The 24,657-nt window shown below is 37.3% G+C and overlaps 1 protein-coding gene across 1 annotated transcript in view; it reads left to right on the top strand.

Moving 5' to 3' along the window:
- CEP290 (centrosomal protein 290) overlaps positions 1-24,657 on the top strand; it is a 115,151-nt gene that overhangs the window by 67,994 nt on the left and 22,500 nt on the right. Inside the window, exons 31-42 of the mRNA XM_056115489.1 lie at positions 185-640; positions 3,200-3,364; positions 4,234-4,341; positions 4,727-4,861; positions 6,258-6,524; positions 7,102-7,209; positions 7,797-7,996; positions 9,286-9,499; positions 14,673-14,810; positions 17,592-17,813; positions 18,132-18,254; positions 23,930-24,075. Coding sequence (XP_055971464.1) covers positions 185-640; positions 3,200-3,364; positions 4,234-4,341; positions 4,727-4,861; positions 6,258-6,524; positions 7,102-7,209; positions 7,797-7,996; positions 9,286-9,499; positions 14,673-14,810; positions 17,592-17,813; positions 18,132-18,254; positions 23,930-24,075 — 2,282 coding nt within the window. The remainder of the gene's footprint in view (positions 1-184; positions 641-3,199; positions 3,365-4,233; positions 4,342-4,726; positions 4,862-6,257; positions 6,525-7,101; positions 7,210-7,796; positions 7,997-9,285; positions 9,500-14,672; positions 14,811-17,591; positions 17,814-18,131; positions 18,255-23,929; positions 24,076-24,657) is intronic.

Genomic DNA, 24,657 nt, shown 5'->3' with positions numbered 1-24,657 from the left:
GATAATTCATTCTAAAGCAAAATTAGATTTTGAAACAAAATCATGTACCACATGGTTTTATATTTAATTGAATTAAATTGTGATTTTTAAATATTAGAATTTATTGGAAAATCTTGAAAGGTACTACCAATATGTTTGTATATGTATATGTACACATATACATATGTGTGTATACTTTTTTTAGGCACAGTCGGATGAAAAGGCATTGATTGCCAAGTTGCACCAACAAATTGTCTCTCTCCAAATTAGTGAAGCTACAGCTCTTAGTAAATTGGAGTCAGTTACATCAAAATTGCAGAAGATGGAGACCTATAATTTGCGCTTGGAACAGAAACTTGATGAAAAAGATCAGGCTCTCTATTTTGCCCGTTTGGAGGGGAGAAACAGAGCAAAACATCTTCGCCAGACAATTCAGTCTCTGCGACGACAGTTTAGTGGAGCGTTACCCTTGGCACAACAGGAGAAGTTCTCTAAAACAATGATTCAGTTACAAAATGACAAACTTAAGATAATGCAAGAAATGAAAAATTCTCAACAGGAGCGTAGAAATATGGAAAACAAAACATTGGAGCTGGAATTAAAGTTAAAGGGACTAGAAGAGTTAATAAGCACTTTGAAGGATGCCAGGGGAGCTCAAAAGGTAAGACACTGATTTTTAAATTTAGCATTTCCAAAAGATTGCATAATAATTTAAATTTTTAATAAGTGACTATTTGAAAAATACTTAGCATATAAAACTGTAGTTTTCATTCATTAACTTACATTGTATAAATTAAATGTCTTGTAATGTCTTCTAAGGAGATTTTAATAGAAATATTTAATTCTTAATGCATTTTAAGTATTATGAAATACTTAAATTAAGCATTTCTATTTAATAGAATAATAGACTTGTTTTAAATTTCTAAATTTTAAAAATTTAAACATTTTGAATATTTGAAAGAATAATAGAAATTCTGAATTCAAATAATCTTAAAGTTTGTAGGATTATATAATAATTATAGATTGACATTGATTAAATTCTATTTATGATCATTACTATTTTAAGCCTATTTTCAAGTAGCATGCTAAAATTATTGTTACTATTATTTGTGAGACTTCACTCATGCATGAGGCTTGGCCCGAGCGTGTGGAAAGTGGCCTGGAGCGTGGCGGTGGTTGGGTAGTGGAGGTCGCATGAGTGAAGTATCATGGAACGCAGGTATTGCGGAACTTTGTGACCTGGGACTCTGGGCTCAGGGGGACCCAGGAGCAAAGATCCTCTGCCTGCTTCCCCCAGTCTGGCCACCCAGGAGTCACACCCATATGCCACCTCCTGCCTGTGCCAGATGATCTCCTCATTGGTCACCTTCCAGAACTCATGGCTGCTTCTCTGGGAAGGGAGCATAAAATGAGGCCCCATAACCATGCCACCGTACTCCGCATCAGGCTGTTTTCACTTGGGGCACCCCAGAGGGGGATGGGTCAGAGCCCTCCACACCCCAAGGGACCCAGCCCTGGCAGCCGACCTCCACAACCCAATTGCCACCACTCTCCAGGCTGCTTTCCACACATACAGGCCGAGCCTCACATATGAGTGAACACATTCCTGGACACATCCTAAGACACTCCCTACCCATTTTCCATAATTACCACACCATATGTGATGGGGCTCAGACAGTAGGCAACAAATTATAGAGGCAAGCTACCAAGAGTATCCTGCCTGCACTACAGAGCCTGGCAAGCTATCCGTGGCATGAACAATATGCCAGAAACAGTAACAATAATGGATCTCATTTCCCTGACCCTGAAAGAGCTTCCAATACGGCATCATTGGGAAAGACGACTAAGGAGAGACTGCTAAAATCTCAGGGCTGAGATTAATGGAGATGTTATGCTACTGGCACCCGCTTGAGTAAATTGATGAACAACAGATGACAGTGACAGTGCTATAATGCATTATTTGTGGGGAGTTGGAACCCTTGGGTATTGCTCAGAGCTTATTCCTGACTCTGTGCTCAGAATTTACTTCCGGTGTTGCTCTGGGGACTATATGTGGTGAAAAGAGATCAAATCTGCATCTGCCACATGCAAGGCAAATGTCTAAGTCCCTGTCCTAGCTCTGTAGTCCCAAATAAATTTTTAATATTCTTTTTACACTCATTTAAATGTGTTAGGTGAAAAATAATTTTATTACAGTAAAGATTTATTTTCCAAACTAGAGACATTTGTGACATCTACTTTGAAAGTAAATTCTGTTTCAGTTACATGCATTATAGAATTATAGTGAGTGTCCAATAAACATTTGAAAGTAATTTAAAAAATAAAAGTGAGGGGAAAGGGTGTTGTTCCCTTCCGCCTTCTTCCATCTGGAAAGAAAGATGGCAGCCACTTGGGAGCTTTGTGGAAAGCCAGGTATGAGCTGGTCGTGGTTGGGCGACTGAAACCTCATGGGAAGGGGAGCATTCCTGGCTCGTCCTTCACGCCCTACCGAGGTCACCAGTTGCCCCACACAATGGCTCTCCGGCACGGCCATGGCTCCAGAGCACAGAAACCAATCTCTTAATTATCTGACTCTCAGCAGAAATACTTCCAGGGTTAATAAGTAAAGTAGAAGAAATCCAAAACCGACATCATTTAATTCTTGAACACAGCTGTAGAAAGCAAATCATTTCACAATGCCTTTTCAGCATGTCTGATTTTGGGGGGGGGGGGTAAACTCTAAATAATAATTGTGCATCTTTTGTCGAAACAATGAATCTAGTCAAAGTAGATAGAGTGTTAACTAGAATTCATCTGCCTCACAAGCATTGGGAGGGTTGGGGGGGTGGGGGTTTATTGGGGTTCTCCGTCGTAAAAAAATAAGTATTGGTAAAGGGAAATGTGTTTGATAGTTGCATGACCGAGACCTAAACCTGAAAGTTTTGTAACTTTTCCCATAGTGATTCAATAAATAAATAAATTAAAAAAATAAATAAAAAAAAATAAAAGTGAATGTTACTGCTAGCCTTTTCAGAATAATTAGAATACCATTTTACATTAAGATCTCACATGTTCTTAGGCAAGTCTATGGAAGTTCATAACAAACTTTGCCATAGAGTTTCACCAGGAATATTTTGCACCTTACATTCTTATGGAATGTCCATTGATTTCCATTAAAAGCATTAAGATCAGTCTAAATATAATCATTTTAATAACCTTTATGTTTGTAATATATCTTTAGGTAATCAGTTGGCATATGAAAATGGAAGAACTTCGTCTTCAAGAGCTTAAGTTAAATCGAGAGTTAGTCAAAGATAAAGAGGAGATAAAATATTTAAGCAATATAATTTCTGAATATGAGCGTACGATCAGTAGTCTGGAGGAAGAAATTGTGCAGCAGAACAAGGTTTGTATTTGTATTTATTTAGTGCTATTTGCTAATATTAAATATAAGGATATTTTATGATCTACATTATTCTACTTGAGTATAGCTCTTGTTAAAATATTTTTATTAAAATATACATTATTATTAAAGTACATATTTAGTTGCTAATGACTTCAAAAAGATAAATATATTAGCATCTCCTTATTTGGTAAATTAATTAACTTTATTTCAATATCAATTATTTGATTATAAAAATTTATAGACAGAAGAGTGCAGCTGATAAAATGCTTTAGAATAAAGTATTCAGACTTCAGAGAGTGATAAAAATCATTACAGACCTCAAGGATTTGATGTGCCCTCTGCTTACATTTTTCTCACCTAATTACTTTGTGATTTCTGCTTTAACTTATTTCAGGTCTTAGTTCTTATATTGTACTTCATTGGTGAGACCTATATCAATATTCAACAGTAAATCCTACCATCAAAATTTCCTAGAGATTATCTAGTTTCAGTTTTCTCCATAGTGCTGTCCATTTCTTGACTTATTATGCACTTAGATTACTTATTGACTCTATTTCCCCTACTATCATAGAAGTTTCTGGATGACTAGGATTTGGTTCTGTTCACTGCTGTGTTTGCATTTACTACAACAGTGCTTTTTTTCCATAGCACATGCCATCAAATATGTTTTGGGTGGATATTTGGATGGAAGATATGTGGAATGGAATTCTGCCTTCACAGTTGCCCATCTCTGTCCTTGGCAGATTACTTCAACTCTGTTCTTTTTTTTCCCTATAAAGTGAGAATAATAATTTTGACTTTAGCAGGTTGATGTGGAATTAAAGAATATACCTGGTCTTTGTGAGTCTAATAAAGACTTTTTTTCCTAGTTTCATGAAGAAAGACAAATGGCTTGGGACCAAAGAGAAGTTGAGCTGGAACGTCAACTAGATGTTTTTGATCGTCAACAGAATGAAATACTAAATGCAGCACAAAAGGTATAAATGATTAATCTGTTTGCTACGTGATAGTATTGTCTATAATGTCTGCTAATAGAAATGTTTTCTAAAGATTTAACTTCAGTTGATGTTACTAAACAGTAACAGTAGTGGGTCTCATTCCCCTGTCCCTGAAAGAGCCTCCAATACAGTAGCATTGAGAAAGACAAGGAGAGGCTGCTAAAATCTCAGGGCTGGGACAAATGGAGACCTTACTGGCACCCACTCGAGTAAATCGATGAACAATGGGATGACAGTGATACAGTGATATAGTGATGTTAGCTTGCTATGAAATTGTGACTTAAGTAAGTGATGTCACATTAATTGTAAAAAGTATTATTGTCATGAATGCTGAAACTGTTTTTTTATGCTATTTTTTTAATAGTTTGAAGAGGCTACAGGATCAATGCCAGACCCTAGTTTGCCCCTTCCAAATCAACTTGAGATTGCTCTAAGAAAAATTAAAGAGAATATTCGAATAATACTAGAAACAAGAGCAACTTGCAAATCACTAGAGGAGGTAATTAAAATAAATTTCATTTTCATTGGTGTCTTGATATGTGTGTATAATTAAAAAATTATTTTTAATGAGTAGTACACTAGATGATGAATTTGTAGTCTCCTCTACTCTCCTGTAATTCATAACAACCAATAAAGAACAGAGGATATGTCTGTTTGATCTCCCTATCCAATCATTGCTTATCACTTTTGCAGATACTTATTAGTTGTGAATCAAGAAAGGAAAAAGAAAGAACATTTGATTGTAGCGTTATGAGCAGTTATATTACCCTCACCTTTGTAGTCAAGTATTATTTTCATCCTTTTTATTTCTGTGCTTTCTTTTTTGTTTACTCAGTCACAGACAGCAGTGCTCAGGGAACCATGCGGTACTGGGGAGCAAATCCAGACCTCTGTGTAAAACACATGTCCGATTCTGTGTGCTCTCTCTATCCTCTGTGTTTTCCTTTATGGTTTCGTATGTTTTCTTTTCAAATACATGATCCATATTCTGCAAAGCATTTTTCTGTTCATTTTTATGCTTTGTTGAAATGTTTCAAGGTAAGCTAGACATTACTTCTTTATTTGATCTAGCCCTTAAATTTGAGTAATTTCAAAATTGTATTAAATTGTGTGAAAGTATAAAATGCTGAGATGTTCATTTAATTCTATATTTAGACAGTATAAATACATTTAAACATACTTTTGCATTTATGTCCAACTGAGAAAACTTTTTTTTAAGTTGTTGCAAGATTCGTTCTTTTTGTGTAATGTCACTGAATTGCTTGATTTAAAATATCTGCCTTAATGCTAGTGAACTATAAGACTTATTTATTTTGTACAATAGTAATAGCAGAATTTGCAACGTAGTATTCATAGTATTCTTTGACTTGATCTCTGACATTCCAGTTTTTATACTTTCAGTTGACTTTTATGGATTACTCTTTTAGTATTGTAGTAGTCATTAGACTGAAAAGGAATGATTTAGTAGATTGCCTTTCTGTATTTAGCACCTCTATTTACTTCTCATTCTAAAATGAAAATTTATTTTAAAAGTACCTTAATTATATTTTATTTTTACTGTACACATGGATCTTATAAGTTGTTTGTCTTTGTTATTGTTCTTATAGAGATATAAAATAATTAAACCACTTTAAGTACTGTATTGTTACTGTGTTTGGCATATCAAATACTCTCAGTAGCTTGCCGGGCTCTCCAAGAGGGGTGGAGGAATCGAACTCGGGTTGGCCATGTTGGCCGCTTGTAAGGCGGACGCCCTACCCGCTGTGCTATCGCTCCTGAAGTGAAAAAATAAAATAAAACTCAAGATTTTCCTTGTAACTAATCTAACTGAACTTCAAATGAAGCATTTTTAAAAATAAAAATGCTTTAATTCATTGTGATTTTTATCATTACAGAAGCTAAAAGAAAAAGAATCTGCTTTAAAGGTAGCAGAGCAAAATATTTTGTCAAGAGACAGGGTTATCAATGAACTAAGGCTTCGATTGCCTGCCACTACAGAACGAGAAAAGCTTATAGCTGAACTCGACAGAAAAGAAATGGAACCAAAATCCCATCATACATTGAAAATTGCTCATCAGACCATTGCAAACATGCAAGCAAGGTTAAACCAAAAGGAAGAAGTATTAAAGAAATATCAACATCTTCTTGAAAGATCCAGAGAGGTATTTCATTGCATATGGGATGTTTTTTAATATTTATTAGCATGTTTTATAGTAAAAAACATGATACTGTTTTGTCTAAAACTGGTAGTTCATTTCACGCTTTCAGATGATACTATTTTTAGGAAATGTTATTGATAATTTTTATAGAAGTAGGTTAAAAAATGATGGGTGTATTTCTTTTTTATATAAATTGTGATAGAAAACTGGTTTTGTATTTTTGGTTTTTTTTTTTTGCTTTTTGGGTCACGTCTGATGCTCAGGGCTTACTCCTGGCTCTGCACTCAGGCATCACTCCTGGCGGTGCTTAGGAGACCATATGGGATGTTGGGAATCAAACCCGGGTCGGCCACTTGCAAGGCAAAATGCCCTGCCCGCTGTGCTATCTCCAGCACAAGAAAGCTGGGTTTGTTGACTTAAATTGTGCTAGAGGAAATGTATATTAATATAGCCTGCAGATATTCCTTCTCTGTCTCATACTGTTTTTAGAAGATAATGATTAAAAAAATGTGGAAGATTTTTAGCATGTGAATTTATCTGAGTCATAATTTAATGTACCATTTTATTTGCTGCAAAATAGGAGCAAAGAGAAATTGTTAAGAAACATGAGGAAGACCTTCATATTCTTCATCAAAAATTAGAACTACAGGCTGACAGTTCACTCAATAAATTCAAACAAACAGCCTGGGTAAGATTTAAGAACTGTGTTTTATTTATTGTTCAGAGCATGTAAATGAAAATTTAGTTTAATTTTTTTTTCCTAGTTGAAGCCACATTGATTTTATTGCTGGAACAATCTCTGGAAAACACAGTCTTAATAATTTTTTTTCTCTTTAATAGCTCACGCCACTTGCATGATCTTGTTTATCTTTCTTAGCCATATACTCAAAACCTTCCATGATCTTGTCTCTCAGTTTTCATTTGTCCATTCCATGATGTTTTCATGTTCTTAATTCAGTTCACCTCACCTCTTTTGATTATTATATTTGCATTAATAAATTGACATGTCTTTCATCTCTACCATTCAAAATGGTAATGTCCTCAAGCCCAACTCCATTAATTCAATGAATACTTAATTTTCTTCCACAATATATAGACACCTATCTAGATAGTGGGACAATAAGTAATATGATTTCTACTTATTACCTAAAATCTTCATTGCATATTAATCATTAAATTTTAGTTTAGCATTTTTGACCAGTTGAGGAATAGATTAATTAGGTCAATTATGGCATTAAGCTACATGTTAATAAAGCTAAAATATTCATTTCATAGGATTTATTAAAACAGGCCCCTACTCCAGTTCCTACCAATAAGCATTTTATTCGTCTGGCTGAGATGGAACAGACAGTAGCAGAACAAGATGATTCTCTTTCTTCACTTCTGATGAAACTTAAGATAGTATCCCAAGAGTTAGAAAAACAAAAAGAAATCACCAAACTAAAAATCAAAGAATTTGAAACTGTCAAATTCCGGTAAGTCTTAGAAATGCATTGTAAAAATGGGCAAATTTTATTGGTGACGTGATGGAAGTAAACATAAGCAATTTTTTGTAATGCATTGTTCTAGTAACAACACATTATCTTACCATATCCTTAAAGACTGCTTATGTTATATAATTATTATGACCTGTCTCTAAGAAGAAAATAAGGTCACAGAAAGGCACAATGATATTTGTATTAGGCAGTGGAAAAACAGTCTGAATCTAGTAGTCTTATTTAAATAAACAGATTTTTATATATATATTTATATATATATTACCCCTTATCCTTCAGCATCTATAAAATGGAGATGCTGTATTCATTCTGGTTCTCTCATGGTGATTCTGTAAATGCCATATGATACTGTATATGCAAGATATTTGAAAATCAGACCTTTCATAGTTTTGGCATACAATAGGGACTCAATAGATAGTTGTTTGGTTATTATTAACAACAGGAATAGTGGAGATAACACATTATCCTATGTTTTAGGCTTTAGACATTGTTCAGTTATTAGAATATCAATTTGAAGCTTAAAATAGTTCTATAGTTATATGTTTTCTAATATTGTAGAAAAACCCAACTCTGGGCTTTAATTTCTTTTCCGAACAAAAAATAGAAAATTGAACTGGCAGACATATAGTTCCGTTTTAATTCTGAAATCTTTATTAGAACCTTGATCTTACTTGTTTAAGATATATCTAACAAAATTTGCAGACTTTTTTGTCTTTACTAAGAAGCTGCCACCTATAGAAATTTTCCCTAAAGTATGTGAAATACTTTCATTGTAACTTTCCACATTCTATTTTATGTGAGAGTATTTTTGACATAGTAAGTTTGACTTTTGTTTCAGGTATAAAATAAATTGTGATTTTTTTAATCTAATTACTAAATAAGATAATTTTGCTCTCTCTCTGGAATATTCTTGAATTATCGGAGACAATAATGACTAGAGACATTTTTTAACAGCAAAAGTACGTTTTTGTATAATAAAGACTCTAAGAAATGTAATATATAAAGTGGTATTAGTATTTTGTTCATTTTCTATGTTACTAGCTAGTACCACAAAATTATTTGAGAACAGTCTTTGCCAAAAGTATTAGAACCTAGAAGAATAGAGGTTTGTATTGATTAAGAATAGTTACATTTAAAAAATAAAAGTTATTCTTTTGGATTTGATTAGGACTTAAATTGTGATGATACTTATATAGAGATAAAAGCATATATTAGGTTCTACATCTGATCTATATACACAAATATATTCATATAAACATATATATTAGGCTCCAAGAAAATCATGCTGAGGAAATAAGAAAAGTGAAGGCAGAAATAGAAGATTTAAGATGTCTTCTGGCTCAGTCACAAAAGGAGTCACGAACTTTAAAATCTGAACTTCAGGCTCAAAAAGAAGCAAATTCAAGATCTCCAACAACTACTATGAGAAATCTAGTAGATCGGCTAAAGGGACAATTAGCCTTGAAAGAGAAACAACAAAAAGTAAGTAACAAAAAAATATTATCAACATTTGTTGGGGAACAGTTTTTTCCCAACGTGCCCAAATACGTTGTGCACCAGTCCAGGCAGATGTGGAGTGAAGTATGACGGGCACATAGAGAAACCACTTGGGCAGGTGGCTGATGGCCATTCATTTTATTGCCAAATACACACATATTTTATAGAGGGTTCTCGGCTTAAGAGGATGGTCCAATCACTCTACTTAAGAGGATAATCCAATCACAAGTTTAACATTACTGACCTATCACCTTTCTGACTCAGCTTTGCACTGGCCCAGTCCAAATTAGGGCTAGATGTTGCAGTTAGGAATGACACCCTAAGCATAGGTGATAATTCTTGGGGGGTTGGGTAAGAATCAAGGCCTGATAGGTGATGGTTGTAAAATGTGCCCAGACACTCTCTACTGGTCACTATGCAGCGACAGGTCTTATCTGATATGCAGGGACTGATCTTATCTGCACTTGTGCTTTGTTGCCTTGCTCCACAAACATTTAGAAAAATAATAAATTGATCATCATTCATTTATTTTTTTAAATTTTTTATAGTGTCATCAATATGACCTTTAGGTTGTCTGTGGAAAATAAGAGTGAATTTTAGTTCTCCTATTTCCTCTTATAGATTGGAATTTTATACTACAAAGACTCTTTTGAGCAATTAGAGTAACTTAACTGTTTTCAACAGTTTGGGAGATTAAGATAGGAAAGAATTAGGAAATTGTGAATAGGAAAAATTAAAAATGAAGCTCACGAAGATAGTATTATAATTTTTTGTTTGCTTTTTTGTGTCTGGGTGCCAAATCCAACTCTCAGGGATTACTACTGCTAGAGCTGGGAGGACCATATGAGATTGCTGGGCATAGTACCAAGCCATCTGCATTCCAGGCAAACACCCTGAGCACTGTTATCTCTCCAGCTTACATAGGTAGTAGGAGGGATTAGGTCAATTCTTCATCTGATATATTTTGAATTTAAATCACTTAATCACTTAATCCCCGTTATTCATCGACTTACTCGAGCGGGTGCCAGTAACGTCTCCATTCATCCCGGTTGCGTGCTAGTGTAGCCCAATGGTATCTATTCGTTCTAGGAACATGCAGAGCCTCAAACCGATCATTCAGGGTCTTGACGAAGAAGTCTGACCATCTTGTAGGTGGGCGTCCACGTGATCTTTTGATGTCCCGTGGAATCCAATCAGTAATGGCTCTAGTCCAGCTGTTGTCTGTAAACCTCATTACGTGTCCAGCCCATCTGATTTTTGATGTCTTGGCAAATGAGACAGCGTCCCTGATTCTTGAGCATTGACGAAGATCAGAACTCCGGATTCTTCCTCTCACTTGAGTGAAGGGTGATATTCCAAGCATAGCTCTTTCGATTCCTCTTTGAGAGACCCGAATAGCGTTCTCATCCTGTTTTCGTAGGGTCCAGGTCTCTGAGGCATATGTTAATGCAGGAAGAACAGTGGAATCAAAGAGATGTGCCCAAAGCCAGAGGTTCTTCATCCTCTTAGCTATTTATTCAATGCTCTTGAAGGCGTTCCAAGCTGCTCTCTTCCTCCTGTGCAACTCAGGTGCCAGGTCATTCATCATGTTGACTTCTAGACCTAGGTACACATAACTATTGCATTTGGAGCTGTTCGTTCTTCTGAGAGCAAATGGAACATCAGGAACGAGACCGTTTGTCATAGACACTGTCTTTGTGAGATTCAGCTGTAGTCCGACCTTTCCACATTCACGGTCAAAGTCGACCAGCATTTGTGCCTCTTGGCTGATGTTTGGTGTTATTAGAACGATGTCATCAGCAAAGCGGAGGTGGTATAGTTGCCGACCGTCTATCTTCACTCCCATTCCTTCCCATTCCAGTTGTCGCATGACGTTCTCGAGGGTGGCACTGAAGGGTTTCGGTGAAATGGTATCACCCTGCCGAACCCCTCTGTTAAGATGGATGATCACTTCCTTGTATGGTGAGATCCTGGTAGTGAATCCATAAAACAGCTCATGGAAGATCCTGATGTATTGAGTTTGAGTGCCCTGTTTAGCTAGGGCTTTGATGACCACTTCCATCTCAACAGAATCAAAGCCCTTCTTTAAATCAATGAACATTAGATAGAGTGGTATCTTAAAGCTCCCGAGAAACCTCAATGTGTTTGGTTATCGTGTGGATATGATCGATGATGCTGAATCCTTTTTGGAACACGTGGTTGTCCTTTATCTAGTGTTCTGCTAATCCTATTCAGGATAACTCGAGTGAACAGCTTGTAGACGACAGTCAACAAGCAGATTGGGTGATAGTTGCCAATGTCGTGGATGTCTCCCTTCTTGTACAGTAGTACAGTCCTGCTGGTTTTTCACTGGGATGAAACCTTGCATTCAGACAGGTAGCATGTGGAGAGCCGAGCCAGTGTATTGATGAGTACTGATGGCAGGTTCTTCAGGTGTTCGGGTCTGACCTTGTTTGGGCCAGGTGCTGTTTGCTTCTTTCTTGACGAGATGGAGTGTTGGATTTGGGAAGGGAAAATGTTGGGAAGGATATAGCCATCCTGCGAAATTTGGTATGTGGGCAGGTGGATGTGGCTATCGAACAGATCTGAGTAGAAGTCATGGATAATCTTCTCCATTGCCCTCTGGAAGATGTGATAGATCCATTAGGATGTCAGAGGGCAGTCGTCTTGGTAATGTAGTTGGAAAAGGACAGGCGGGCTTTGCGAATGCTTTTCCCGGTCTTCCACATAAACCAGCACTACTGCTCTTTTCTTTTTGAGGTCTTCCTTGATCGCTCCTTTGCACTGCTTTGTGAGCTCAGACTTTTGCTTAAGGTTGCCTGAGGCTTGCGCCAAGCCACGTTGTCGAATAAACTCACGAGGTTTCAAAGATAGGTGTCTTTTTGTGGCTGTCTCTAGGTGTTCCTCGCACAATTATGGAGGTGCTGAACTAGTCGATTGTATTCTTCATCAATGTTGTCAACAATGGCATCTTCCCATTGTTTGGCAGTAGTGCTAAAGAGCTCCCAGTTGGTGGTCATTCTGGGAGTTCCCTTCTTAAAATTTGCAGCCCTTTCTCCCCGCTTTGTGAAATAGAATTTTGCGTAAAGGAGACGGTGGTTCGATCTCGTTTGGAATTTTGGGACAACAGCAACATCAATCAGGTAAATCCATCGATTGAATATGATGTGGTCAGTTTTGCTATGGAACCGTTCATCAGGATACTCCCATATCCAACGTTTAGATTCGGCCTTCTGGAACTGTGAGTTACCATGGATGGTCTTGGTCAACATGATGAACTCAGTCTCTCATCCTGTTCGTTCCATTCTAAGCCATGGGTCCCAATGTGGATTTCTTGTGCTGATCTTTTCTCCTATTTTGGCATTAATATCACCAACAATGATCTTGTAGAAGGTGTGGTCTTCTTTATAGAACTTATCCAGCTCCATGTAGAACTTCTCAATTTCTTCTTCATCATAATTGGACTTTGGTGCATAGACAACAAAGATAGAAACTGCCGGCAGTGAGCTACATCTATTCAAGTGTAATCGTCCGATTCAGGTTGTTAGGCATTCAAATGAATCAATGTTTTTGGCCAAGTTCGTGTTGACAAGGATACCGACACCACCAATGCCTCTTTTGTCGCATGTTCCAAGGAACAGTTCTTCTCCAGTGTCAAAAACGGCGTGATGTGATTGATGCCTTCTTGTCTCAATCAGACCAATGATGCCATATTTGATCTTTGTGCTTGCACCATTAGATCTCGATGGATGCATCCGATGTCAGTGCACATGTATTAAGAGTACAGACAGTCATTTTTGTCCTTCTTCGTTTTGGCAGCCCAGTTCAGCTTTGAGATTTTATCGGCCTCTCCTTCCTCATCCTTCTAAATGCTGCTGTATTGGTGGCTCTTTCAGGGTCAGGGTAATTAGACCCGTTGTATTTACTAGTTTTGGCATATTGAATATGCCACGGATAGCTTGCCAGGCTCTGGCGTGCAGGCGGAATATTCTCGGTAGCTTTCCAGACTCTCTAAGAGGGATAGAGGCTTTTAGGGCAGCCTCTAATTGCCCTTGCAGATGTTCCCATGGTTCAAACCATATTTGAGCCCCATCAAATATGGTGGAGTAGTCTTGGAAGATGGGTATTAAGTGTTTTATGATGTTTTGCCTTCCGGAAGGTGGCCTCTGGGGCATGGCAGCGACTGGGTAGTGGAGGTAGTGGATGGAGGTAGTGGAGTTCTGCAGATGAGGTATTTATCTGGTACCAGTAGGGTGGGTCTTCTGGGTGTAATTCCTGAGTTGCTGGAGATTGGTGGAAGCAGGCAGGGCAGGGTAGGGTGGGGCTTCTGGGTTTAATCCCTGGGTTGCTGGAGATTGGTGGGAGCAGGCAGAGGATCTCTGTTCCCAGGTCCCATTGACCCTGGAGTCCAAGGTCGCAGAGTTCTGCTTACCTGGTTCTGTGGTGCTTCACTTGTGCATGAGTCTCAGCCGTAGTGTCCAGAAAGCGGCCTGGACCTTGATGGCTGCTGGGCAGTGGAGGAAGTGGAGCATGAGGTAGTATTCTACCTCATGAAATTTATGGGCATATTTTAAACATATTTTTATCTTCTAACTTATCAATAATATAAATATGTTTCCTTATTAATTCAGTGTCTCATAAATATGAGAAATATATCTGAATTCGAATATTTGAAAACTAAACATACCTACCTGACTTTGTAACATACAATGCTTGATTTATTGCTGTATTCTTTTTGTTTGTTTGTTTTGTTTTGCGGTCACTTCCTGTAGTGCTCAGGGGTTACTCCTGGCTCTGCACTTGGGAATCACTTCTGGTTGGATTAGGGGACTATATGGGATACCGGGGATCAAACCCTGGTCAGCAGCATGCCAAACAAGCTCTCTACCCCACTGTACTCTCATTCTGGCCAATTACTATATTCTTAACATAACTGTTATCAAGACTTTGAATTCTCATGTATAGTTTGGAAGAACTGAGTATAATTACTAAGAAAAATTCATTTGCAAAATTTAGGTTATTCATATATGAATTGTGTTTGATGAAACTCTTGGTATTTTAGAAAAACAGTTGAAATGTAATAAAGGTTTTTAAAAATACATTGTATGTTTGGATAAAATACCAATTTTTAATAAAATGTGTGCATTTAAATTTTTAGGCACTTAGTCGAGCACTTCTAGAACTTCGGGCAGAAATGACAGCAGCAGCTGAAGAACGGATTATTTCTGTCACTTCTCAGAAGGAGGCAAATCTCAATGTTCAACAGATTGTTGATCGGCATACTAAAGAACTAAAGGTAAGTATTAATGCATCCATTCATGTGACTAATTCCCTAATGATTATTATGGCAAAGGAATTTATTTTAATTTTTAACTTTTTTGGGGGGGTGGGGGAGGTCACACCTGGAAATGCTCAAGGGTTGTTCTGCACTCAGAAATCACTCCTGGCGATGCTCAAGGGACCAAAATTGGAGCCAGGGATTAAACCTGGGTAAGGTAGTAGCCCTACCTGTTCTACTATTGCTCTGGCTCAGGAATTTTATTTATTTATTTATTTATTTATTTTTATAATGTAAGAGTATTGCTATTCATTCAGCCATTGATTAAGCTGATTGAACCGGGCATGAACTCCACAGGAATTTATTTTTATATATAGTAACTTTTGGTAAAGAATAAGGGCTTATCCTCTTAAATTTGTGGGAATAAGTATACATGTAAACACTTATTTTTGCAATAGTAGGCATCTTTACTATACACATATTAGAGGGTTAATATTGGAGAAATTACTAAGTTGCTCTTATTAATAAAATTATATTTAAGACATTTTATTTAGTATTTTTACTTTAAACTTGATAACTAAGATAGCCCTGTATTTTGAAGTTTTGTTAATTTCAGTTCTCTAATCAGAATTTTTGTTTTGTTTTGGTTGTGGGCCATACCCACCTTTGCTCAGGTGTTAATCCTGATGCTGCTCAGGGAGCACTCCTCGAAAGCTTTAGGGGACCATATAGGATGATGGAGATTAAAGCCAAGTTGATTGCATGCCAAGACAAGCATTCTACCCACTAAACTATCACTCTAACCCCTTCTCTCTTATTTTTATAATAAGCGTAAATTAGATTTCCTTTTTTCCTCGGAAAAAATCGGCTTTGGAATACTTAACATTCATTCTATAGAAGTACCTAAGTGACATATGTTTTTAAAAAGTTATCTTTTGTCAGTATACTTTATTTTATTACCTGATCATGAAGATTGTTGATTTCTTATCATGTATACACACATATATATATTTAATAATGCTTTCAAAGTTTTTATGAGATTTTGTGCTTTGTATAAAAAAAAGGTAAAGGCCCTCCCATTGTTCGTCGATTTGCTCGAGCAGTCCCAGTAACGTCTCCATTGGAGACTTTGTTGTTACTGTGTTTGGCATATCGAATACGTCACGGGTGGCTTGCCAGGCTCTGCCGTGCGGGCGAGATACTCTCAGTAGCTTGCCGGGCTCTCTGAGAGGGGCGGAGGAATCGAACTTGGGTCGGCCATGTTGGCTGCGTGCAAGGCAAACGCCCTACCGCTGTGCTATCGCTCCAGCCCGTACTTTGTATATTGAATTCAAATATAATAATTAAATTTTATATATTGTATTTTGCTTACAGTTAATGATCTACTATTTATTCATGCCTTTCTTCCACAGGCTTTAATTGAAACACATTGTAGGGACTTAGTTCTTCTCATTTAAAAAAAAATTCCCATTGTACTTATCAAGATTATGAACGTAATAAACAGTAAAGATCTATTAAATAAATCTGTATATAAGCTAAAATTGCTTTTCTTGATATCTTTATATCTTTCTCTTGCCTAAAGTGTCTTCTCTCTCTTTTCCACATTCTTCAAATTCTTTTTCTCAAAACTTTTTAACTTCTATAGGACAGTTTTAATTTTCTTTGTAATTTTATTATAATACTAATTTCCTAGTAGTAGTATTAGCGATAGCACAGCTGGTGGGGTGTTTGTGCTTGCTTGCATCTGACCTGGGTTCAGTTCTTCCATCCCTCTTGGAGAGCCTGGCAAGCTACCAAGAGTATACTGCCCGCACAGCAAAGCCTGGCAAGCTACCCGCGACATATCTGATATGCCAAAAAAAAGTAACAGCAAGTCCCACAATGGAGACGTTACTGGTGCTCCACTCGAGCAAATTGATGAACAATGGGAGGACAGGGCTACAGTGCTACTTTACTCAAAAAAAAGACAAATTAAATCTCTCTCTCTCTCTCTCTCTCTCTCTTTCTCTCTCTCTCTCACTCTCTCTCTCACACACACACACACACACACACACACACACACACATTCACCCTGGCAGTGCACAGGATGGCTCCTGTGTCTACCACTCTACTATCTGTCTAGCCAATATTCTTTTCACAATTACTATGTAGGACAATTTGGGACTCTTCTCGTGGCCTATCTATACTGACCAGTATAATGAGTACCCTTTCTAGTCTTTGTCTTACAAAGTAGGTAAGAAAATATTTGAAGTCCAATATTTTTTCATACTACTCTTTTGCTTCAATTGTGTTTAAAACATTGCCATTGTACACTGATATTATTTGTTCATTTAATAAATGTAACAATGAAACAATTGCTTATTTGATAAAATTTTTGCTTCTGAATATTCATTATTAATTTTGTTGGACTGTTTTTCCAATGTTCTCTTTTGTCTACTACAGAGATGATTTAGTGCATTTAGAATCAAGAATGGGGGCACGGAGAGACAGTACATTTGGGGCATGTAGGGCATTTGCATTGCTCATGGCCAACCTGGGTTCAATTCTGACATCCTGGATGGTCCCCCCAAACATGGGCAGGAATAATTTCTGATCTCAGAGCCAGGAGTAACCCTTGAGCATCTCTGGGTGTGATTCAAAAAACAAAAACACAACAACAAACAAAATACAGATGGAAAAATATGTATAGTTGTTGCTATTTTTTTCCCCTTTTGTATTTAAAATTTTTGGTCACAATAGTTTATTATGCTGTTATTTTTGAGAACTGGTAAAAATTACTCAACTTTTTTTTAATCTCAGTTACAAATTGAAGATTTAAGTGAAAATATTTCCAAATTGAAAGAAGCTCTTAAAACAAGTAAGAACAGAGAAAACTCACTTACTGATAATTTGAATGAATTAACCAGTGAATTGCAAAAAAAACAAAAAGCCTACATGAAAATGCTGAGAGAAAAAGATGGAATTGATCAAGAGAATGAAGAATTGAAAAGGCAAATTAAAAGACTAGCCAATGGATTACAGGTAGCTTTATATTTAATCATGATATTGTCTTTGATAAAGATGGTAGTTTATGCCCAATTTTCAAATTTATCTGTATTTGCTGAGGCTAGCTGTCAGATCACTTTCAGTCTAATGTAGCTAATTTCTTCTGTGATGTCTATTTCACTTTTAGTTTTAAATAACATTTTGTTAAAATATGAAAGAATCTATTATACTTATATATTAATAAGATTATTTAGAAATTTAGTTATCTGTAGTTTAGAAAGTATAACTAGAATACATGTGTGTACTTTGATATATTGTATGTGTATGATTATAAAGTCATATCTTAACTTTTAGAGCAAACCCCTGATTGATAACAAGCAAAGCTTAATTGAAGAACTCCAAAAGAAAATTAAAAAGCTGGAAAGCCAGCTAGAAAGAAAAGTGGATGAGGTAGAAATAAAGACTGTGAAAGAAAAGGTATGTGAAGAAACTTACTTTTTAATATGTTTAAGGAAAGATAGACTAAGTAAAACATATAAATATTGAGTAGGTAATATTCTGTTAGAAGACTTTACACATATTATAAGTGGTGCAAGATAGCATAAGGTATCTAAGATTTTTTCTTCTAAAATTTTGTAAGCATATTAAAAAGACCCTTATAATACAATATTTTCTGAAAATTACTAAATAATTTCCATATCATCTTCCTGATACTATAGCATCTACAAAAATCATTTCAAACTTTACATACACAACCATATGAATATGAAAATATTACTTCTTCCCAGTGCAATTATTTACAAAAAATGGTACTTTTGACCCCTACGGGAAACGCTTAGGATTTTCAGTCTTCTTCCTTGGCCAAAGGTACCATCACTATCCTTTAATATGTAAACTTATTTTAGATTAAGAAGTGATACATTAATTTTTAATAGTCATATAAATAGAAGGGATATATCCATTATTTATAGTCATAATAAATAACTAACCCACTTTGTAATTTCTTCTGTACTTTGATAAGAATTGCTTTAAGTTTTCTTAAAAAACTAGTGAGCTACTTTGTTATTAAAACTACGGATAGAAATAACCATCCAAAAAAATTTTACTTGATTAAAACACATGCTTAAATTTATTATTGATAAACTGAAGATATAGTTTATAGGTTATATTGATAATAAAAGTGATGAAGTATAGTGATTTTAGTCGTAATGTTTGCCCCTAAACGTAGTCAGAGTGGACAAGCTATGGTGAAGAGGAAGAATTATTGTAAAATGTAACCAGAAAATGTTCACTATCTAGATGATAATTTTAATGACATGGTAAGGTAAAAGGTAAAGGCTCTCCCGTTGATCGACGATTTGCTCGAGCGGGCCCAGTAACGTCTCCATTGGAGACTTTGTTGTTACTGTGTCTGGCATATCGAATACTCTCGGTAGCTTGCCGGGCTCTCCGAGAGGGGCGGAGGAATCGAACTCGGGTCGGCCATGTTGGCTGCTTGTAAGGCGAACGCCCTACCCACTGTGCTATTTAATGACATGAATAAGAGAAAATAAAACAAGTTTATCGATATGCCAAAACCAGTAATTACAATGGGTCTCATTCCCCTGACCCTGAAGGCATCAATAAATATGGCAGCATTGAGAAGGATGAGAAAGGAGAGTCCGATAAAATCTCAAGGCCGATCTAGGCTGCCACAATGAAGGAATACAAAAATGATTGTCTATACTTTCAATGCACGTACGCTAGCATCAGATGCATCCATCGAGGACCATATGGTACAAGTGCAAAAGATCAAGTACGACATCATTGGTCTGACCGAGACAAGAAGGCATCAATCACATCACGCCGTTTTCGACACTGGAGAAGAATTGTTCCTTAGAGCATGCAATAAAAGAGGTGTCGGAAGTGTCGGTGTCCTTGTCAACACGAACTTGGCCATGAGCATTGATTCATTCGAATGCCTAACAACCTGAATTGGGTGTTTACATTTGTATAGATATGGCTCACTTCTGGCAGTTTCTATCTTCGTTGTCTACACACCAACATCCAGTTATGATGAAGGAGAATTTGAGAAGTTTGACATGGAGCTGGGTAAGTTCTCTAAAGAAGACCACACCTTCTACAAGATCATTGTGGGTGATTTTAATGCCAAGATAGGACTGAGAAGATCAGCTGAAGAACTGCACATCCGGACCCATGGCCTAGAATGGAACAAACAGGGTGAGAGACTGTCTGAGTTCATCATGTCGACCAAGACTATCCATGGTAACTCACAGTTCCAGAAGGCCGAATCTAAACGTTGGACATGGGAGTCTCCCGGTGGACAATTTCACAACGAAATAGACCACATCATATTCAATCAATGGTTTTGCCTGACGGATGTCGCTGTTGTCCCAAAATTCCAAACGGGATCCGACCACTGTCTCCTTCGTGCAAAATTCTACTTCACAGAGCAGGGAGAAAGGGCTGCAAAGTTTAAGAAGAGAACTCCCAGAATGACCACCAACTTGGACCTCTTTGGCACTGTTGCAGCAACATAGGAAAATGCCATTGTTGACAACATTGACGAGGAATACGATCGACTGGTTCAGCACCTCCATGATTGTGCGAGGAACACCAAGAGGGAGATAGCCACAAAAAAAGCCTGTCTTCAAAAACTCTTGAGCTTATTCGCCAACGTGGTTTGGCGCATGCCTCAGGCAACCGCAAGCTAACGTCCGAGCTCGCAAAGCAGTGCAGAGATGCGATCAAGGAAAACCTCAAAGAGAGAAAAGCAGAAGTGCTGGTAGATGCGACAGAAGCCGGGAAAAGTATTCGTAACGCCCGTCTGTCCTTCGCCAACTACAAGACCAAGATGACTGCCCTCCGACATCATGATGGATCTATCACATCTTCCAGAAGGGCAATGGAGAAGATTATCCATGACTTCTACTCATATCTCTTCGATAGCCATGTCCACCTGCCGACTTACCAAATTCCACAGGATGGATATATCATTCCCAATGTTCTCCCTTCCGAAATCCAACACTCCATTTTGTCAGTAAAGAAATGAATAGCACCGGCCCAGACAAGTTCAGACCAGAACACCTGAAGAACCTGCCATCAGTACTCATCAATACACTGGCTCGGCTCTTCACATGCCACCTGTCTGAATGCAAGGTTCCATCCGAATGGAAAACCAGCAGGACTGTACTACTGTTCAAGAAGGGAGACATCCTCGACATTGGCAACTATCGCCCGATCTGCCTATTGTCTATCATCTACAAGTTGTTCACTCGAGTGATCCCGAATAGGATTGGCAGAACACTAGATGAAGGACAGCCATGTGAGCAAGCCAGGTTCCGCAAAGGATTCAGCACCATCAACCATATTCACACGATAACCGAGCTCATCAAGGTTTCTCGGGAGTTCAAGATGCCGCTCTGTCTAACGTTCATTGATTTAAAGAAGGCCTTTGATTCTGTTGAGACGGAAGCGGTCATTGAAGCCCCAGCCAATCAGGGCATTCAAACTCAACACATCAGGATCCTCCATGAGCTGTATTACGGATTCACTACCAGGATCTCACCATTCTACAAAGAAGTAATCATCGATGTCAAGAGAGTGGTTTGCAGGGTGATACCATTTCACCGAAACTCTTCTGTGCCACCCTCAAGAACATCATGTGACGACTGGAATGGGAAGGAATGGGAATGAAGATAGATGGTTGGCAACTACACTACCTCTGCTTTGCTGATGACCTTGTTTTAATAACACCAGACATTAGCCAAGCGGCACAAATGCTGGCCCACTTCGACCGTGAATGTGGAAAGGTTGGACTACAACTGAATCTTACAAAGACAATGTTTATGAGAAACAACCTCGATCCTGATGCTCCATTCGCTCTCAACGGAACCAGCATCTCCGAATACAACAGTTATGTGTACTTAGGTCGAGAAGTCAACATGACAAATGACCTGCCACCCGAACTGCGCAGGAGGAAGAGAGCGGCTTGGAAAACCTTCAAGAGCGTCGAAGAAATAGCTAAGAGGACGAAGAACCTCCGGCTCCAGGCACATCTCTTTGTTCTTCCTGCATTAAAACATATGCCTCAGAGACCTGAGCCCTATGCAAACAGGATGAGAACGCTATTCGGGTCTCCCAAAGAAGAATTGAAATAGCTATGCTTGGAATATCACATTTCACTCAAATGAGAGAAAGAATCCGGAGTTCCAACCTCCATCTGACGATCAAGAATCAGGGACGCTGTCTTGTTTGCCAAGGCGTCAAAAATCAGATGGGCTGGTCACGTAATGAGATTTAGATACGACCGCTGGACTAGAGCCGTTACCAACTGGAGTCCACGGGATGTCAAAAGACTGCATGGCCGCCCACCTACCAGATGGTCAGACTTCTTCATCAAGATCATTAACAATTGGTTTGAGGCTGTTTGTGTTCCTAGAACGAGCAGACGCCATTGGGCTACGCTAGCACGAGACAGGGACAAATGGAGATGTTACTGGCACCCGCTCGTGCAAATTGACTATTAACGGGAAGTCAAGCGATCAAGTGTGATCAAAACAAGTTTCCTTAGTGACATAAAGTAGAAGCTAAATAATAGAATGAATTATTTAACATTCAAAAAATCTTTTCTCTAAGAAAATATATAATAACCATTGTTTTAGTTAAGTATTTACATTAATATGCATAGCTCCAATGAATATTTGCTGCTAGCAAATACAACTTTTGCTTTGCATATTCTCTACTAACCAGAAAAACAATCAACAACAATAACAACAACAACAACAAAACTGTGTTGTCCAAAACTTTGGTGAAAATTTGAATATCAAAATATTCTTGTTCTAGATTGCTTCCTTCACTGCATTGTGGAAAATTGGATATTAATCTCCAACTTAATACTTTTTTGGGATGCAAAGGGTTGCTTGGGCCAGACTAGATAATGCTCAGGGGCTATTCTTTACTCTCTGTTCAAGATGGACTCTTAGCGGTGCTTAGGGGGCACATATATGGTCCTAGGGATTTGATCTAGGGTCAGAGAGGGATACAAAACAAGTACCTTAACCCCTTAATTTATACACCTCCCCTTAAATAATTTTATCAATATCTCTATAGTCCATTGAGTCTCCCTAGACTCAAATATTTCTATGCTTCAGTTTATTTCTCATTAAAATAAAAATAATGCTATTTGTATTGTCAAATTTTCAGTGTTTTGACGTGAAAATGAAATACGTGAAAATATTTTGTATGCTTTTAAACCCATGCTATACATTACTAATTAGGAAAAGAAAGAAAACAGAGTAACTAAAATTATCTAATCAGTGAATCTAGTAAAAATGTTTTTTGAGATTCCACGTTTCTGTGCATTTCTAATTTATGAATGTGTTTATACTCAAAGAATGCTTTTATTTTTACTCTTTGGCTTCTTGGGTCATACCCAGCAATGCTCAGGGGTTACTCCTGGCTCTGTACTCAGGAATTACTCCTGGTGGTGCTTGGGGGACCATATGGGATGCCTGGGATTGAACTTGGATCAGCCATATGCAAGGCAAACACCCTGTCTGCTATACTATTGCTTGGCCCTCAAAGAATGTTTTTAAATTGGAAATTTAATAACTTTTTCTCTGTAAACCATGTTTGCAATTTACCTATGTTAAATAACAAAACTCATACCAGTTACCAGTTTCTTACATTCCTTTATTTCTTTTACTGTTATTTTTTTATAGGATATATTATCTTAGATATATTAGATATATCATTTAAAATCTTTAAGAACATCGCCATTATATTTTATTTTCATAGTATATATTATCTTTAAATACTATATGTATGTATACATACATGTACACACACATACACACATATATATGTGTGTGTGTATATATATATAATGTAAATGCTTAAGAATGTTGTTAGTTCACACTGTTCCCTAGAGTTTAATTAGTGCATTTGTCAAATTGAGAATTTAAATTGAAGTTGATTTTTGCTTACAGCTTGGCTTTGCATAACAATACTAGAATTACATAACAAGATAGTTAATTTATTCTGTAGGGATAATGATTTGCCATTGTTCTAGTGAGTTATAATTGATAAACCTTAGTATGAAATTAAAGACAACATTGGTTAATGTCTTCCTTCTTTGTTTTTGTTTACAGAGTGCTAAAGAAGAATTAATTAGGTGGGAAGAAGGTAAAAAGTGGCAAACCAAAGTAGAGGGAATTAGAAACAAGTTAAAAGAGAAAGAAAGGGAAGTCTATCTTCTTACAAAGCAGTTGAATACTTTAAAGGAACTTTTTGCCAAGTGAGTTTAAATTTATTGTAAGCCAAATTATGCGTGAAGTCTTTCACTGATCTAGAAGCGATATGGTTTTATCATAGTAATATGAACACTTTTCTTGTTTTATCACAGGCTGTATATGATTTATTCAGTTTATATTTTTTAAATGTTCCTTAAATGTGCTTCAGTATTGTATGAATAGCATCTCAGTTAATTTTGAAGTATTCTTGGGCTGAGGAGGTGGTACTGTGAGTAAGGTATATGTTTGCCTTCCATGTGACTGAACTTCATATGGTTCCTTCTGATCACAGAGCCATAAATAGTGCCTGAGAACCATCAACTGTGGCTTAGAACTAAACATAAGACTTCTCCTAGCAAATAAATATATATGTGTATATATATCTTTATTATATATATTTGTTGTTACTGTTGGAGCGATAGCCCAGCGGGTAGGGCGTCTACCTTGCACGCAGTCAACATGGCCGACCCGAGTTCGATTCCTCTGTCCCTCTTGGAGAGCCCGGCAAGCTACCGAGAGTATTCGATATGCCAGACACAGTAACAACAAAGTCTCCAATGGAGACGTTACTGGGCCCACTCGAGCAA

Source organism: Sorex fumeus, unplaced genomic scaffold (assembly GCF_029834395.1).
Source record: "Sorex fumeus unplaced genomic scaffold, SorFum_2.1 ptg000003l, whole genome shotgun sequence".
Classification (NCBI taxonomy): Eukaryota; Metazoa; Chordata; class Mammalia; order Eulipotyphla; family Soricidae; genus Sorex; species Sorex fumeus.
This window is presented reverse-complemented; position numbering and strand designations above follow the sequence as displayed.